The sequence below is a fragment of the Branchiostoma floridae genome, chromosome 2 (genome assembly GCF_000003815.2).
Source record: "Branchiostoma floridae strain S238N-H82 chromosome 2, Bfl_VNyyK, whole genome shotgun sequence".
Taxonomy (NCBI): Eukaryota; Metazoa; Chordata; class Leptocardii; order Amphioxiformes; family Branchiostomatidae; genus Branchiostoma; species Branchiostoma floridae.
The window spans coordinates 30268370-30285889 of NC_049980.1; the positions used below are offsets into that span (position 1 = coordinate 30268370).

The 17520-nt window shown below is 43.5% G+C and overlaps 4 protein-coding genes across 6 annotated transcripts in view; 3 read left to right on the top strand and 1 right to left on the bottom strand.

The window, feature by feature from the left end:
- LOC118409729 (3-oxoacyl-[acyl-carrier-protein] reductase FabG-like) overlaps positions 1–17520 on the bottom strand; it is an 876245-nt gene that overhangs the window by 637512 nt on the left and 221213 nt on the right. The window lies entirely within an intron of this gene.
- Positions 1157–7505, top strand: LOC118409721 (bacterial dynamin-like protein). Of its 3 annotated transcripts, none has more exons than XM_035810991.1 (9): positions 1157–1350; positions 2923–3182; positions 3835–3917; positions 4240–4364; positions 4800–4935; positions 5421–5583; positions 6060–6200; positions 6601–6813; positions 7371–7505. In XM_035810991.1, the coding sequence occupies exons 2-9, from the start codon at positions 2979–2981 to the stop codon at positions 7488–7490; spliced, it is 1185 nt and encodes a 394-aa protein (XP_035666884.1). In that variant the 5' UTR covers positions 1157–1350; positions 2923–2978; the 3' UTR covers positions 7491–7505. The 3 variants fall into 3 exon arrangements, with proteins under 3 accessions (XP_035666884.1, XP_035666885.1, XP_035666883.1); XM_035810992.1 differs by lacking the exon at positions 1157–1350 and adding an exon at positions 1695–2040; XM_035810990.1 differs by lacking the exon at positions 1157–1350 and adding an exon at positions 1695–2030.
- Positions 7925–14901, top strand: LOC118409700 (tyrosine-protein kinase CSK-like). The gene is made up of 12 exons (XM_035810942.1): positions 7925–8046; positions 8261–8383; positions 8905–9145; positions 9541–9682; positions 10059–10131; positions 10424–10556; positions 10934–11043; positions 11538–11771; positions 12234–12389; positions 12820–12946; positions 13078–13182; positions 13617–14901. Exons 2-12 carry the CDS (start codon positions 8364–8366, stop codon positions 13953–13955), a joined length of 1680 nt encoding a protein of 559 aa, XP_035666835.1. The 5' UTR covers positions 7925–8046; positions 8261–8363; the 3' UTR covers positions 13956–14901.
- LOC118409143 (olfactory receptor 1L8-like) lies at positions 15541–16999 on the top strand. Its single transcript, XM_035810012.1, has one exon. The coding sequence runs from the start codon at positions 15758–15760 to the stop codon at positions 16997–16999; it is 1242 nt and encodes a 413-aa protein (XP_035665905.1). The 5' UTR covers positions 15541–15757.

Sequence of the window (17520 nt, forward strand, 5' to 3'; positions counted from 1 at the left end):
CTCGCCAGGTTTGCGTGATTTTCCCGCCTTTTCCAGTAGGTGTAGCTTCAGTCTGTGCTTGATGTCATTCAGACCTTTTAAACCTTTCAGAGAAAGGTTCATTTTCTTGGCGAGCTGTAGATGCAACGATACAATATACTTTGTTACATCATGCAAAGAGTTTTATAAACGAACATCAAGAGACAGCAACTTCAAAGATATTTTGTCGCCACAACATGAGCTTTTAATTTTCCTACTTTTCCTGATAAACCAAAGAAAACAATTTATAATAATAATCGTTTTTGAAATATTTCCCTCTTGGTCGACCATGCCTTTCTCAAAGACAACCATTGTGAGTATATTTTATACACGTTTAGCCCCACCTGATTGTATATAGATTTTTCCTTATTATCCTACTTTGTTTAATTAGTAGAACAGAGCTCAGTAAACATAATGACGTCACATCACCTTGACAGCCTTTGCCAGTTTGTCGATCTCGTCCACTTCCTCCTCAGTAGGGAGCGTCACCTCGTTCCCAGCACCCTCAGTACCAAGGGTCATCTTGTTTCCAGCCTCCGCCATACTGGAGTAAGGAAATAAAAAGTACACTAACTACATAATTTAAATTAACCCATAAAAAACATTTTAAAAAAGGACATTGACTACATAATTCCGTTTATTTATTTTAGATGATTCGGTTGTAAAGGGTGAACCACCCTTAATCTTGGATATAAGCTTTGTCTTCAAAAAGTATCCTATTACACTTCCGCTTTACATTGTTCAAAGTACTTCAACACGTTTCAGGATATTGCTGTAAATGAGCTTCGGATGCCATAGATATCCCTGTATATTACACACCAGCTCATTCACCCCCATACATATAAAAGTAATTGATATTCAGCCAGCATTTCTAGGAAGTGGAGTGTCAGAAGTTGCATCATCTACTTGGAAATACAGGTTTCGGTTTCGGTCCCTGCATACAGCCAGTCGGTTGGTTCAAATCAGTTAATCTAATGGTGCATCGTTAAGGTCAACATTTACGTCTTCTCTTTCCATCATGTTATTAAAGGCAAACATCGACACCAAAGAGTGATGTCTCAACTATCGGATAAGCAGAGAATACAAAGTATGCCAAGCAATTTATGGCACCGTCCCCGTGAATAAGTGGAACATTCCCGAGTTGGTTTGATGCTCACAGAGAGAGGACGTGTTTCCGTTCAAGTACTAAATCTGTCTGGCACATATCGGAGAACGAAACGTGAAAATGAATGCAGGTTTTGGTTTCGACTCCAGTGAGCGGTTGGCATCCTGTGTGTAGGATCTTGGAGCTCTACAGCAGGCGACACACGCAGTCGGAGCTACAAGTCACACGTAAGTACGTTTCCCATGTTAATGCTGCTATCGATCTCACAGTGACGGAGACAATTATATGGTATTTCATTCTCTAAAGACACTGTTGTTTACTTAAATGTCTCGATACTGCCTACTTCCTCATTATGCTGATGCATAGAAATGGAAAACATTTCAAAAAGTGCTGTTACTTCAATATAGATCGATTGAAGCCAAATGTATTCGCATCACGGCACTAAAAGATGGGACGATAAAAACAAATGTCGTGACTAGTTATTAATTCGTCGTGGGCGATTGTTGGCCACGACCGCACGACCGACTCGTACGTTTATAGAATCAGAGGGAAATGTATCTGCAAGTGTACCTTAAATCTGCCGGTCAACTAGAGGTACTTCCTAGCTGGCTACCATCCTCCGTAGGCGGAAAATCCTGTATTCAAGGCAGGTCTGATCACAATTTTCATTTTCGGCTGAACCCGGAAGTAAGTTGCAGGCGTGCTGTTGAGGTCATAGTGCACACGGGTCAGCTTTAGTCAGCTCCACGTGATAGTCATACGGTGTGCGGCTCTCACACAAATAAGATACCTGGTCGGTCAAAGTTCGCGGTGCACGACAGGGTCTAAAGATCAGTGCTTGGTACATGTATGCGATGAACGTTGGCGTGAACTATCGAGTGTTTTCGACGGAGTAGGGGGCAATAAGGTACGTGCCGGTGGGTAACAATTTCATAACATGTGCCCTGTTTCCGGACCACTTGTGGCTGAGTAAGGGTAGGAGATGAAAAGGCGAGGTCTAATGTAATGTCGTGTCGTGTATTTAACAATAGCGATATGAGAAATGTGGATACTTTACTCTATATCTAGGCTCCCACAGAAAATATTTGTACTTTTTCTTTTGGGCGTTACCCTCAGTGGGCGTTACCCTTATCGAACCCAGTGGGCCTTAATAACGCCTCAGAGCAGTTTGTAAACAAACAAGAGTTCTTGACTGTCAGTTGTGACAAACTGCACATATGAACCCGCCGTGAGGTTTATATCAAGTGTGTAGCTGTTGTTTACTTTGTCAACCTGTCGAACGGCGTGCTCGTTCTTAATTAAATGTTCCCTCTTGCCTGTTTTGACACCAAGAATTTACAGTTACCGCTGTTGTTGATATTTCCGCCCAATCGGCTTTCGAACCTGTGCTGTTCGTAACTCGACCTGTTTGACCCGACCTGCCGCACGATTTTACTCAATGCACACCTACATGTGGGTGGGTGTAACGGCAAATAGAAGACTGAATACAATGGGCGACTGGCTGAGAACGCTGTGACAAATTCATAATGACACCCGAGCTTAAGTTAAAAATCAATAGAATTGGAGGGGTCGTTATTTCAATGAAAATGCTGTTTTAATTTCAGATCGATAAGACCTGACGACTTGACTCAAATTTTTAGTCATACTCAGTAAAATGTTTTGTTTTCCCGCCAGTACAAGTGTCTTGTTCCTTACCAAATAAATTACAACGTACGTCGTGCAGTATAAATAATTACGCGATTAAGTAAGCTTAACCTAATACTTTGATAGACTAACACTGCACCATCCCAATCCCACAGGACAACCGTTAAAAAGGAACAATTTACGACAAGGTCATTGACCTGCCGACCTCAAGATGGCGACCGGACAGGAGTTCACCTTGACGGAGGAGGACGTAGACAACATCGAGGACGATGATTTGGAAAACGTCATAGAGCTACTGGAGACGTACGAGATTAACTATGACGGGCTGGACACCGTTCCTGAGCTCAAGGAGCTGCTCAAGCAGAAGTGCCGAGAGGAGGAAGCGGCGAAGTCAGGACTACAGGAACAGGAAACGGTAAGATCGGGAAAAAAACCTGCGTTCTTTAGGCGTACTCTCCAAGCAGAGGTTTGGTTCCGGCTGTTTATTTTTCTTATGTGTTTTAGCCGTTTGCTTTAGGTCCCACAGTCCGGGAGACAAAGAAAACGGTACAAAATTTGAGAAAAAAAACACGATAAAAACGCCCAAAGCACGTAAAAAAACAGAACCTCTGCTCGGAGAGTACTATTATAGTATAGACACCTGTTTACGACTATCCTGGTCTCTAATAAAGTTAGTGCGGTATTCGTATCTGATAGTGAATGGTTTCAAGGGAGCCACAGTATATGAAAACAGAACTACAGGAACAGGAAACGGTAATTAAGCTCGGAAAACAACCTTTCGGCCCTCGATGCCTCACGCCCCTTTTCTGCAAGCAGATGTTAGGCTTAAGGAAAGATAAGGACCAAAGAATTTTCTAAAAATATCAAACCAAGGAAATACTAATCAAGGAAATGTCAATTGGCGAAATTAAAACATGAGAAAAAATTTGCCTTCGGGATCCTTGCTTAACTCCTACATCACATTTTATATATGGTATTTTCCCAAGTTGCGTATTCCTGTCGCTTGTCTGTTGTTTGTAAACCATTTGTGAAACCATGATTATCGGTTTGTTTTCGAATTTGTCCAGGCCACGTCTGTTATGAAGATGTTGATAGAAGATGACAAAAGAAAGCGAGAGGAGCTGATTCAGACTTGCGAAGACCTATCAAGGTGAGCTGCAACTTACTCTTAAAGAGAGCCCCCTGGCGGGATGTGTTGAAAATGACCAGCTGATAAAGCATATTATGACGGTACGTCCCTAGGCTTAACGTTGTGTGAAAGAAAAATAAGCAAACGCATTCAGAAATTTCATTTAACGATTTAACTGAGGCTTTGGAATATCGACTAATAAATTATTTATGTCACTCCTAATGCAATACATGTAGCTATGAAAAGTGAATATAAGTTAATTGGACAGGCTGTTGGAAAAGTACTTCTTGGAGAGTTTCATTTTTATGAGCACGTTTTGTGAAATTTCGTCATTCCCTGATAGCTTTCTGGCGAACCTGGACGAACAGACGAAAGAAGAAGCAGAAGCTAACATCCCTGGGTACGAGACCCAGCTGAGGCAGCAGATTGAAAACCTGTCGAAAGGCGACTGTCCCATCCTCGTCGCTGGTAGGGAAATTTAAAGGGGTTGTTACTAAGGCACAACCAGCATGGTTTGAATTTTATCCAGAATAACTACTTATCTATATAGGAGTCATGGGATTTTCTTCGTATTAAGTAGCTTGCGATATTTTTCGTCATTGTATACATGTATATATCTGACGTAAAAGAAGCCAGCACGCTTATTGACGAGAGTGGGTTGAGCCGATGTATCTAAAACATGTGAGGCTGCATTGCACTACTAATAAGGCTGTTTTGAAAAGCATGACGCTTTATTTCCAGCTAAGTATGGCAAAAGAAGAATACGGTTACGGTTTTTTTCCTGGCTTGTAACAATATTGTCAATGGTCTGGAGCGATGTCTCGTTCAATTACCACTTCAGAGTTCTTAATCATACACCATGTCCTCTGACAATAATTAAAAGCTCCCCTGTTTCCTCCTTAGGTGAGACGTCTGCGGGTAAGAGCAGTCTGTTAAACCTACTGCTGGGGGAGGAGGTGCTGCCGTACTCTCACCTGTCCTCAACTTCCGTTATCTGCGAGCTCAAGAACGGACAGGACAAACGGGTGGTGGTGCACAGGTACGAGCTTCATCTCACCGCACAGGTGTGCGAGTAAAGGTAGATTCAGCTGTAGTTTATTTGTGTGGACGGTGGTCAAGCCTAGCCTTCTCGGAGCGTGGCGCTTTTTAGAGGGGGGGGGGTGAAAGTCACGAATCAGTCCCCCCCCCCCCCCAAGGAAAATAAACGCCGCCGCTACAAGAAGGCTGCGAAAGAGGCTAAGTATGATCGCTAGTGATTTCATTCATGTATCACAATTGTCAGCGTACATGTATATCGTGAATGATTAAGATGGTATTGGTAGCTGGAAGTCTAGTTCAGACGCCGTTTTATAAGTTGCGCCAAGAAAGAATACCAAAGTACCAGATTTGCAGTTCCAGATGATTTCTCAAGCCAAGTGCGAAGTAAAACCACCTAATATAAGAAAGGTGACAGACGGTCCATAAACGTCGGCTTACGCAAGATTCTGTAGAAACAACACAAACAACTTAATGGTCCTATCGCAGGTGGCAGCCTGGCGATGACGGGAGGTACGTGGTGGAGTTTAAGCTGACTCCTGACGTGCCGTACCACGACCAGCTGGCGCAGTACGTGCATCAGAAGGGGGACAGGGACCTGCCGTCTGAGGTCAAGATGATAGAGATTTTCTGGCCCATACCCATCCTGCAGGTACATTTTACAATATTGCGGGCTGTGCACGTATACGTTTGTTAACGATTTTAAGAGCGCATGCGTTTTGTGATGCATTGTTGAAGAATTGTATAAAGTATAACCTGTACAAGTAAAAGTATAACCTGGGCTTTCCAGCAGGTGACGTACACAATCGTTTTCATGAATAAACAGTGTTCACAAACCAACAACGTCGATGAAAAATGAGAAACACAATTTTCATGCTATTTTGTAGTCGGGACTAACCCACCCTAACCCCAACACCTACAGCTATCCCTAACCATTTACCATTATTATGATAGCTCCACCCATAGCCCTAGATTCTAAACCTAACTGTAACCCTCACCCTAACTACCTCATAACAGTGCCTCTACTCCATATCCTAACGCCACACTGACGGGCTGACGTTCAGTTCTTTCACGCCATTCTGAAATCTATGTCCATTCATGTATAAACTTCTTGGTGCACGTTTCTAGGGTGATATCTTCATCGTAGACAGCCCAGGCGTCGGGGAGAACGAGAGGATGACGCAACAGGTCATGGAGTACATCCCACAGGCCTTTGCGTTTATCTACGTCATCAACAGCGCCAACGCAGGAGGAGTGCAGGAGGATAGGGTGAGTTGTCTCATGTCATCTTTAAGCGACTTTCTCTCGTTTCCTTCTCTTAAGCGCTCTGCTTCCCTCTTTCGTATCCTCATTCAATGGTGACGCTTGGCATAAAACAATACCTCTAAACAATGGCTGCGGCTAGATGTACAGTGGTCAGCGTAATATAACCAGCTGCTGCCGCGGCGCGTACCTGCCAACTCGAACCTCATGTGTCACAGTCGTTATACTGACTATGTAGAGACTCACAAACAATACCTGCATGCCTACACTTCATTTAAGCCTAGCCATCGTCTTACTGACCTGATAAGCTTAATTTCTTTTGAAGAATTGAGTACCTGTCTGCAATAGTGATGATTTAAACTATTGATAGTACGTAAGATATTGATAAACAGTATTTCTCCTTTAGCTCCAAAAACTCTTGAGGACCCTCATCGAAAAGAAGTCTACAAAAGAGCTGCAGGCGTTTCACCCGAAGTCGTCCATCTTCATCTTCAACAAGTGGGACCAAGTCCCGAAGAAGGAGGAGGAGGAAGTGAAGGAGAAGATGGTGGAGAAGCTGAGGAACTGTTGGAAAGGACTGGACCCCGAGTCGCAGGTGTTCTACTTATCTACCATCCAGGTGAGACACTGACGGGATTTACACCGAGTAGTTTTATCTTTTATTCATTGGTTTGTTTGATACACACAGCCAGGGCTGTACAACTAGCCCGTGGCTATCACAAAGGGCTAGCCCTGCTGACAGAGACGATACAGATGGTCTCTCTGTTGTAAATAACATACGAGAAACTGACGGAAGAGTGAGATCTTCGAACTCGTATTTTCTTAGGTTAACTGAAATAAATGTCACTAGAACTTGTAAAAATTGTTAATGCTAACATCACATTTGCACAAAGGAGCCGGGTCGGGTAGTTTGGGGGAACGAAAAGTACGATATAAAAGACAACAAAAACACAAAACTGACCAAGCAAAATTCAACATCATGCCTTGTGCACATTCATTCGCATATTTATATTTAATGTTTCGTTTTCGCGAACAGCCCGACCGGGCCCTGGGTAGAAAATGTGACGAATGCATAAAGAAGAAACTATCTTATTATAAAATTTGTATTGTCATGTGGCTTGAGAACAGTGGCAGAATGTTTCACTATGGTATTAACGGTTACTACTTTGACATTAGGCGGCCAGAATGCTGAAGGCAGGGGCGGGACCCACCGAGGATTTCCGGCGACTGTTGGACGGGTTTCACCGATTGGTACCGGAGGGGCTCAAGTCACGACTGCTGGCGCACTACAGGTAAGAAGTTACGTCAACATGTGTACTATCACATTACTTGCTAAAGTAGCGTGCGTAGTCAATGCTTCTTGCCTCTGTACCGAGACCGGTTGGGAGTTCGAAAACCAATGTCCCTCACCCGACATGCACGCTACTGGAAAGGGTCGCAGTCCTTCGGACGGAACGTTAAATCGTGGTATGCTGCTCATTCTGCTTGCCAAAAAGAGGTGTACGGAACTTTTAATTACAATCAACCTATAAGTTTTGTATATTATGTCACGTATTCTCTCTTAAGGAAGATGAACTCTTGAGTGACTGGTTCGAAATCAATTTCACTTTTCACTATAATATCCCTTGCAAAAGTTTGCGGTAGAAGACATCGGCATTCTCTTGGTGCTAAGCTTTAAATATGGCTTTCGGCGATGTCAGAAAAAGGGAAAATAATACCATATACGCCATTTGTGTATCCCCAGCTGGCTGGAGTACCTGCTGAAGAGAATCCTATTCTTCGTGCGTGCCCGACTGGATCTCGCCAGGGCCACGACTCAGCAGAAGGAGGAGCGCTCTCGAACTATCTCAAGGTACAGCATGTATTTACAACAAAAAATACCCGGGATATACGTGTAGATGGGATAACAGAAAGCAGTGTTTATTTTAGTTGAACTTAACGTTAGTTTCACATATATGAATACATAGAATACAAACAACCACAACCACAAAAAAACCTCGTCAGGAAATACAGGTCAAAATCTGCTGAACTGACTAAATGATATAATTGATCAATTTTTTCTCCAGGCGGCTTCAGAAGTTCGAGAAACACTCGAAGCAGATTCTGGACTCCTTGGAGGAAGAGGTGAACAGAAGAACCCAAGTCATCGTGGACAAGCTTCACAGTTACATGACAAGTCCCTCTGTCAGGTCAGTAGATGGCAACTTAATTGGTCTAGTTGTTCGGGATGTCTACTTACTAGGATCTGAAGGTTTCGGATTCAAATCCCTATCAGCTGTGCCCTCTGGAATGAAAATTACAACTATTTGACTGATGGCGAGTACGGAGCTTTGGTTAGGAGCGTCCTCTTGGTTACATAAAACATAAAGCCTGGGAACCCGTGTCCAATGCACAAAACTGGTGTGGTGCGCTTAAACGCCTTTACCGGTCAAAGAAACGCATTTTGAGCATTCGAAAGTGTTTAACGAATCAAATCAATTAAAAACCATCAACTATGTACTTGTGCTGTATTTTGATTTCTTTATGACAGCCATATTCAGCATTGTAAATTGAGTGTTAAAGTTTTACTTGCATCACTTAATAAGTCAGTTCGTCGATTGTACTGCGCATGGTATGGACTAACCTTTGACATACTGCCCACGATACATTTCGCTGTGCATAAATAGCGAACCAGCTTATGTTCATTACTTTAATCCACCTCTTGTTATAGAGAAACGCTGTGCCACTGGACGGAGGAGGAGACGCCGGAAGCGCACGATCTGGAGTCGCTGGAGCACGAGACGCAGAAGCTCATCCAGAAGCGCCTGGCAGACACCGTCGAGGCCTGGGAACGAGAGCACATGCTGGTGAAGATGGCGCAGGAGAAGATCACCGAACTCTTCAAGAAGGAGTTCCACATCCTGGACGACGAGTTCATGGAGATCGAGAAGACGTTCCTGCTATCTGGAGAGGTAACGTAACCTAACCTAACGCGAACGAAGATAGCGACACAGTTTTGATTTAACACGCAAAGACTATATATACCTCACATATACCTCTAATTCTTCTTGGTCTTTTTTTAATGGTCTGGCTTGACCTCATGGAATGGAACAGTAAATATGTCGAAACAATTATTGCGAAACAATGATTTTAAGACGGCGTTACCTCTGCAACGGAGATACGAAAAACTAATGGCTTTTTTTTTTATTTCTCATAGCTGAAGGTTGAATATTCAAGTAACGTTACAATATTGAGTAAGAATGCGAAATGTAGTGGTGAAAGATGATGAAAGACAGTGGATTCTACCTGAACCACTTTAGTGTTTTTAAGGATTTATCCAGTTGCTTAATTTGTTTCCCTTCCACAGCTGTCAAACATAGAGGACATCAACGTAGGCCTTGCCGGCACGGAGATGAGTGTCGTCCAGAACCAGGCGCAGTTCAGCGCCAAAGAGATGGCCATCATCGGGCTAACGGCGCCGGTCTGGATTCCTCTCGCCATAGTTGCTGGTAAGCTAAGTACAGGATGGCCCAATCGATTGAAACATGTTGTACATTACAGGTATATTTGTTGATGAGAAAAGAAACCTTAATAGCCGTTCTTCTTCTTGATTTTTTTTTCTTGTACTTGTTAAAAGGGGGACAAGCGCCTAGAGATACCTAGTGTGCCAACTAGACTGTGTTGGTCCACTCATACTGTGAACGACACCTCGTTTCGATCAGTGTGGCAGGTTCTTTAACGTGCTAGAGTTGTGGCTCTGCTTATATCACTTTTCCACTTAATGTCCTATCCAAGAGATGTTCCAAACCAAAGCTAGGTAGGTACTCATTTGCACTCAATTAATTAATGCTATTCAATAACACATTTTGTGTTCTTTATCATCAGGAGTGATCGCCCTTCCGATTTTGGGGAGTATGGCCGCCCAGTCAAAGATCAAGGAATGGACGGAACTGAGCAAGTAAGTTTTTGAAAATGAATTAAAGATTTTCTTGCACGATTGATGTTTGAATTGCAAACAGTGAAGGAATTGTAATGTTACATGCTCAGAAATTTCTATTAAGATTAACAAGACTTTTTAACTTATATCTCTCAGGGATTATTTTCAAGGATCCATTGCGACCCGTGAAGGCATCTCTGAAGATGTCCACGTTCAAGGTTCAAGGTTCATTGTTTTCAACAAATAAACTTCTCTTTCTGTTTGAACTTTCTAAAATTTGAAGGCTAACAGTTACACGTATTTCCCGGACTAGGTACCGAGCTGCTCGCGTGGCGCACATGAAGGAATGTACCATGATGTACCTGAACCATGTAAACACCAAGTACATCCAGGACATTGTAGTCGGACAGCTGTCAAACCTGCACCACTACCTGGACCAGCTCAAGGTAAGTAATGCAATGTTTTAGAATCTTTTGTCGAGGAATGGTTTTAAAAAAAACAGCAAAACGAAAGACGTCGCCAAGGACAATAAAGTATTTTCCCCTCAGAAACTACCCCGTGGCATTGGACTAGGCACAGGGACCTGCGAGCATCGACCAACATCTAGATATTGAGAGAACATCGGGTGTATTTCTCCTCGGCCGATCTAGATCCTGCTGTTCGACAAAGATTTTATTTTGCTATGGATCCAACCCAATTGATACTAAGTAACATTACATAGAGTACGATTGTAACAATTTGAAATGGGTACGGGTGCGAGATAGTCTGTCTAGCTTGTTGGTGGCCATGGAAACAAAAATAAATAAAATCGTGCTTTTTTCAGGACGCAATTCCGAAATTGATCAATGCCGACAAGAAACTGATCGAGAACTTGAGGACAGAAACGAGGGAGGGCAGTCAGCTCATCCGCATGTACCGACCCATCAATACCAGGTAAGGTATTGGCAATGTTCACACCTAAGGCCTAGGTCACATTATCAAACCGGGGCCCGGCCCGGCAACTTTCGGGAGCGAAAAGAAAGATATAAAAGACGTCAAAATACACAAATTGTCAAAACAACATTCATGATCATTATATGTGTATATTTCTAGGTATATGTTTTAATTTTTTTGTGATTTGATCCTTCCAGTGATTTGGATGTCTCCCCTGTAGCATTGCATTTTGAAACTCCTTGTAGTATGCTTTATACTATACGGTTGTCTCCTTACTACATGTCCAAACCACGTTAGTCTTCTAAACCTGATGACATCGACGATGGAGCGTTCCATTCCAAGTCTAGCTCTGATTTCATCATTTGGTATACGGTCACGGAGTGTAATACTGCACCATACAACATGATTTATTGCAGCGTATATTATGTATGACAGACTTCTCCCAGGTGTATTTTCTTTAACGTCGATTCTTTTTCCATTGATCATCCTAAAAGAGGAGAACTCCTTCTGGGTCAGCTCGAGTATTTCCGGGCTGTGAACATGAAGACGTACGATGTGCAGGTCCGAGAGTTGCAGGACTGGGACCGGACCCGCCCCATCGCCAGCGGCAGCTTCGCCGATGTGTACTCCGCCAGACTTCACGGCAGGCCCGTGGCGCTGAAGGTGACCAGGTGTCCACTCACGGACGATAACACGCTGGAGGTGCTGCAAGAGGAAGAGATAATGAGGTATTTTTATTTTATTTTAGATGATCAATTCAGCCGAAAAAAATTTTCCACATTTTCGCGTGATTAGAGTTTTAGATTTCCTGAAAAACGCAGCAGTTTCATTTGAAGCATGCTCGCCTATGGTCGCTGACTTTTGTATGTGCTAACATTCACTTTCTGTCAGCCTGCGGAAGAAATTGGAACGCAGGCCTGCTCGACCTTTAGTATCCTGCCAGTATCTGTTTACATGTAAATCGACCCGGGAACAAACTTGGACCCTGGCCAGTGGGAGCAAACCTGAACACACACCAAGACAAACAAAGATACAGACCGAAAATCTCTGTTCTCAATGAGCCAAAGACACAGAGTATAAATGTATTGAAGACAATACTATTTGTTCTAGTAATCTATATGAAATATGTGTCTATATCCAACACAATCTGCCACGAAAAATGTTGTTGTTATGTGTACATCTTATAACAGGAAGTTGAAGCACAAAAACATCGTGGAGTTCCTCGGCTGCGCCCTGCAGATAACGAATGGTTCAGCTCGGTTCATCATGGTGCTGGAGCTGTGCAGGTCCACTCTACGAGAGGTCTTCTTCAGGCACCCGCACAACTGTCCGGGCAAGCAGAAAAGGTATAGACAATTCACAATTTCCCACTGTAAATGAATTTTTTCTCAGAACGTCCATGTACAGAGGATAATGACGTTTTACAGTACGTTTTCCACAACGGTTGAAGATTACATGACTGTATGAATAGATAAAAGAGCACACACCAGAGTGGGAGTCCAAAAACATTTTTTAGCCCCAGGTAAGGGGAATGCGTTTTCAAAAAGACGTTTTAGCGATTGGCGATCGGTTTAGCGATGCGTTTTTGTACTGCATGTTAAAGTGGGCCTTTGTCATAGTGGTGTGTTGTGCCTTAAGGTGGTTTACCTGTTATTCAAAAGAAGCAAATAAACAAAAACGAACCTACTTTATTTCAATTTCATCGTGCTCTTTTCTTTAGATTGATTCGTGGACTAGAAACAATCATTGTAACGTTTCATATCTACTCCCGTGCAGGTATTCTGCCGAACAGGGTACAGCTCTGAACTATGCTTCCAAGATGGCCGCCCAGCTGGCGGACGGACTCCGGTACATTCACGAGTGCGGCTACGTGCACAGGGACCTGAAGCTAGAAAATGTGCTGGTAATTATACGATCTATTGTTACAGTATTTCACTGTTTTATGAAAAATCAACGCTGAAATATTCTGATATTTTAAGGTCATTAAAACAAGAACATAACCCTAACCTAAAGGGTTCTGTCTGCACTCTTCAGGTGACGTCAGATGACGTAGTGAAACTGTGTGACGTAGGTTTGACGAAGGCAGTGGAGAAAGTTACCGGCACCCTTTGTGGAACCATCTTATATGCTGCTCCTGAGGTATCGTCTTCAAGTCTTTCTGAAGTTTTGAGATAGGGGGAAATCCATAATGCTTTTACTGTAATCCATCTCAACTTTATCTGATTATCAATGTATTGTCGCGATAAGTATGATTTGTCTTTACGGCTTTATAGTAGCCTCCTTGGAATGCATTTACGAGAATCTCAAATGAAACCACATATCGTCAGAAGAAATTAAGGTCCATTTTGCACTATTGCAGAGCTTTCCAAGGAGGCTAGCTGCTTAGCATCTTCTTGAATTTTAGACGGAATCTAATCCATCAAGTGCTTCAAGCAGTAGTCTTAATTATTTCTTGCCATTCGATGACAAAATAATGTAGAAATTATAGCAATAACTTTTACTCTATATTCCCGTTATGATACTTTCATTCAGCATGGCAATTTCAACTTACAATCTGATTTACGACGATGCAGGTTTTGCGGCAGGAGAAGTACAGCACCAAGGTTGACATGTTCGGGTTCGGCCACCTCCTGTGGGAGATGTGGTACGGAGAGCAGGTCTTCAAGTACGACGCGGCGGAGCTCACCAACGAGCAGTTCATCATGTCGGTCGTCTTGAACAACATGAGACCTAAGTTCCACAGGGACAGCGAGCCGGTGTACTACTGGAAGGATCTGATGGTCCAGTGTTGGGACGCGGACCCGAGTAAGAGACCCACCGCCGAGACGTGCTACACCAGCCTGATCAGCAACAAGGACGCGTCTCCACAAGTGCACTTCAAAATAGACAGTTCCACCAAGATAAAGAGTTAACAAGCCTCCCTCCAGTTGCTTGTCGTGAAGAACCCTTATCAGGCGCAGACAGTTAAACCGTTTGTTCAATTGGGATGTTTTTAACTTGTATGTATAGGTCCTATAGGATGCAATTTTTCAAACAAGTTTGTTGTACAGTAAGGAGTGACTATGGTTGTGTATCGTCCCTTTTGTACATAAGGCGAGATAAAAGTTGATAGTTGGAAGCTCAGAATGTGTACAGATAGAACAATCTAGCACATTGTATGTATATACATGTATATTCCATTTATGTAATCAATTTTATTCAAGGATTATTTCATATCTGATAGCTGATGTCAGCAGCTGAATTGCTTCTAGCTTTAAAGCGGTATCAGTGGTTTATGATGGAGGCACACCATCATTCAGGGGACAGATCACATGGAGCGACACCGACACTGTGACTAACAGACAGCAACGTACTAGAGCGGTTTCCTCGCAATGTTTGCGGTAACGGAAAGTATGGTATACAGAAAAGAGAAGAAACACACACGCAAAACATTACAAAATTGGCATCATTTTTCAATATACACTTTTATTTTTCGATTTCGCAAATATCACGGCCCCACTTTGAACATGAGACTAGACAGCGTCCTTGTAACAGCCTATCTCGGACTACCTTTTCAGCGTAATAAGTAGCTTATGTAAGTAGCTTGTTATGTTATATTGTTATACACATCGAAAGCTTTAGGTACAAAAGGCTGATTACCAATTGTGAATTGGCATCATTTCGAGCATCATTTCATGTCGACCTTGCCTGATTGTTAGTCTTGTGAAAAGTATCATTTAATGATTGATGAAGCTATTGGCCTCCAGCATATGACGCTTCGTTAAGGTGGACTCTCACTGCACTTGGGGCACAGGTGCGGCACTACGGGGTTCGTCGATGACTCAACAAGTTTTAGAGGTAAAGAACGGATTTTCTTCTGTTTTGTGTATTTTGCTGTCTTCTAAGTCATACTTTTACGTATTACGCTACATCTAAATCATTAAAGAACGCGAAAATAACAAAACAGTGCCGCAGTGAACGAAACCCGCAGTGCCGCACCGGTGCCCCAAGTGCAGTGGGAGTCTACCTTTACATACAAGCTCCTCGTGGCTTGGGGATCCGGTCAACTCCCCTGTGGTGCGGCCCTACATACGTCCATGGGTGCCATAGAAACTGAATTAAGTTAAAATATTGACATCTAATAATTGCAAGAACTATGTAATAACTTCTGTTGCTTGAAAAAACGTTTATGCTGATTACAAGAACTATGTGATAACCGCTGTTGCTGCAAACTTTTATACTGAAACTTCTCTAATGTCCTTCATTGTGGGACACATTCTAGGCTTCACGTCAGTCGTAAATGACAAGAATATTTTGATAATTGTTAACGTTACTCAGCCTATCCTTGATGGAAAAACACTATTAGAGTAGGAATGTAGTGGTTATTAGAAAATTCTTCCTATTTATCAGACGATAAGAATTCACATCATATTCATGTCATATCACCGGATGATGGACATCGAGAGAGTCAGAAACAACGGTTGCTAACCACAACGGTTTTAGAAACGTTAATAACATTCGCTGAGGACACCTTCATGCACAAACGGTGCTGCCAGCAACATTTTTTTAGCATTAACATATCACGTTTCAGCCAGTAAGACCATTGGCTGACTCAAGGACACGAAGTAATTGCCGCTTTGTACACTGCTGCCCTGAGTTTTCAGTTGAGCTTAGCTGGAAGCAGTGCACTTTTCCTGGCTAAGATTTGCGTGGACGATTTGCGTGGCTTATCAATATGGAAAAAGAAACGGACGATCCGTCAGAAGAAGATAATAACAACCGTGGTATTCTATCCCTCGCGATCGGCTCTACATTTCGCGATCTACAGACCACGTACCTCGCCATTAGCTGGGTGCTGTCGGTAGGATGCGGATTGCTGCTCCTTTTCTTGGTTTGGAAGAAACAGCACCTGCAAAGGCCGAGCAACTACCTTCGTTGTAATCTAGCAATAGACGATATCATCTTCACAAGTTGCTTGATTCCCATCCGTATCTACGCACTTTTCCGGCAAGATGCCAGCGGTGATCACCTATGGTGCTCGGCAAAAGCAGTGGTAGGCCCCGTGTGCCTACTATCTATGTTTGGTACGTACCTTATGATGGCCATAGATCTGTATTACTTTGTGTGCGATCCCCTACACTACCATGACAAAATCACCACAAAACGCGTGGCTGTGTGGACCGTAACGATCAGGGCCTTCTCCTTGTTCTTCGGACTGGGGCCCGTGGCTTTCAGTGGACTGCCAAAATACGGCCTGCCGTGTGAGATTGAAGCTGCGAACAGTGTCTCCTCCGCTGCCATTTTCAGAAACCTGAACATGCTCGCGCTGTTCCTCGTCGCTCTCTTCACTCCGATTCTCTACTACCGCGTCTTCAGGGAAGCCAGGAGACAACAGGAAAGAGACGAGAACCGCGACTTATGGATCTTCCAGACCAAGGCATTCAAAACGATGGTGCCGCATGCAATTGTCTGGACTGTATTCGTATCCACAATGATTTTGCTCGTGGCCATGGGACGAGCTTTAATCAGTAAAGAACAGATGGAAAACCATGGCCTGATTATCGCTAATCACGTAGCCAACATCCTGTTCCTGACGTTGTCATCCATGGCCAACCCCATCATCTACAGCTTTCGGCTCCCAGAGTTTCGTCGAGCCATTAAGGAGCTGTGTGGATTGCCAACCACCACCCCACCTGCGGTACCGGCAGGGCGGCCGGGGGACATGGAGATGGCCGCTATCACCGCTCCCGGGCAGGTGGAGGCGGAGGACCTACCTTTCGACCAAGCACCAAGGCAGACAACGCGGGGAGACGTGAGCCCGGGATCAGTGCCTTCCATAGAATACCGCGCCTATGAGGCCGCTTTAAAGCGACCACTCAAGCTCACAGTGCGGGCAGATGTACATGCTGAACCTACAGCACTTTCCGGACAGGACATCACGGAAACTCTTCCCGGACAACTAAACTTGGAAGTGTAACCAGCAGACGTCCCTACATCATATCACCGAGTCCAGCGAGGCAACAGTAGGGCATACGATGGACAGTCCTATTCAAGACAGTCGACACCCATCCACGCGTTCGGTCACGGCAAGGCAGGAAGGTACAAGCCCGTGTAACGAAGACGAGACACCGAGAAAAAGGACAAGAACTAAAAAATCAATTCGCTGCATTAGAACAGACTAAACGAAACAAGTCTGTACGATACAAGTTAGGAACAGAACAACCCAAGAACAACTGTGATTATGCAAGTACGAGGGGTGATCAATAAGTTCTCGGCCTAACTCAGAAATAATAAGCACAACTCAAATTTTGAGGCGCAACTTTATAGTATGAAGCCTTTTATCAATATCCTCCAAATTACAAATCATTGGAGTCATTACTTTCCAGGCATTCGTTTTATGCAAATTAGAAGGTAAGTGGCGAGAAAAAAGTGGTGTGAATTGTGATCAGACATGTGTGGGTCGAGTTCCCCATGCCGTAAATTAACAAAAGACATTGT

Bases quoted from the DNA above. Each gene is read 5' to 3' on its own strand.
- LOC118409143 (XM_035810012.1), top strand. From the start codon at position 15,758: ATGGAAAAAGAAACGGACGATCCGTCAGAAGAAGATAATAACAACCGT.
- LOC118409721 (XM_035810991.1), top strand. From the start codon at position 2,979: ATGGCGACCGGACAGGAGTTCACCTTGACGGAGGAGGACGTAGACAAC. The intron at 6,201-6,600 runs GTGAGTTGTCTC...TTTCTCCTTTAG, and splicing joins GAGGAGTGCAGGAGGATAGG to CTCCAAAAACTCTTGAGGAC. The intron at 6,814-7,370 runs GTGAGACACTGA...CTTTGACATTAG, and splicing joins TCTACTTATCTACCATCCAG to GCGGCCAGAATGCTGAAGGC.
- LOC118409700 (XM_035810942.1), top strand. From the start codon at position 8,364: ATGACAAGTCCCTCTGTCAG. The intron at 9,146-9,540 runs GTAACGTAACCT...TCCCTTCCACAG, and splicing joins CGTTCCTGCTATCTGGAGAG to CTGTCAAACATAGAGGACAT. The intron at 10,132-10,423 runs GTAAGTTTTTGA...TTCCCGGACTAG, and splicing joins GAATGGACGGAACTGAGCAA to GTACCGAGCTGCTCGCGTGG.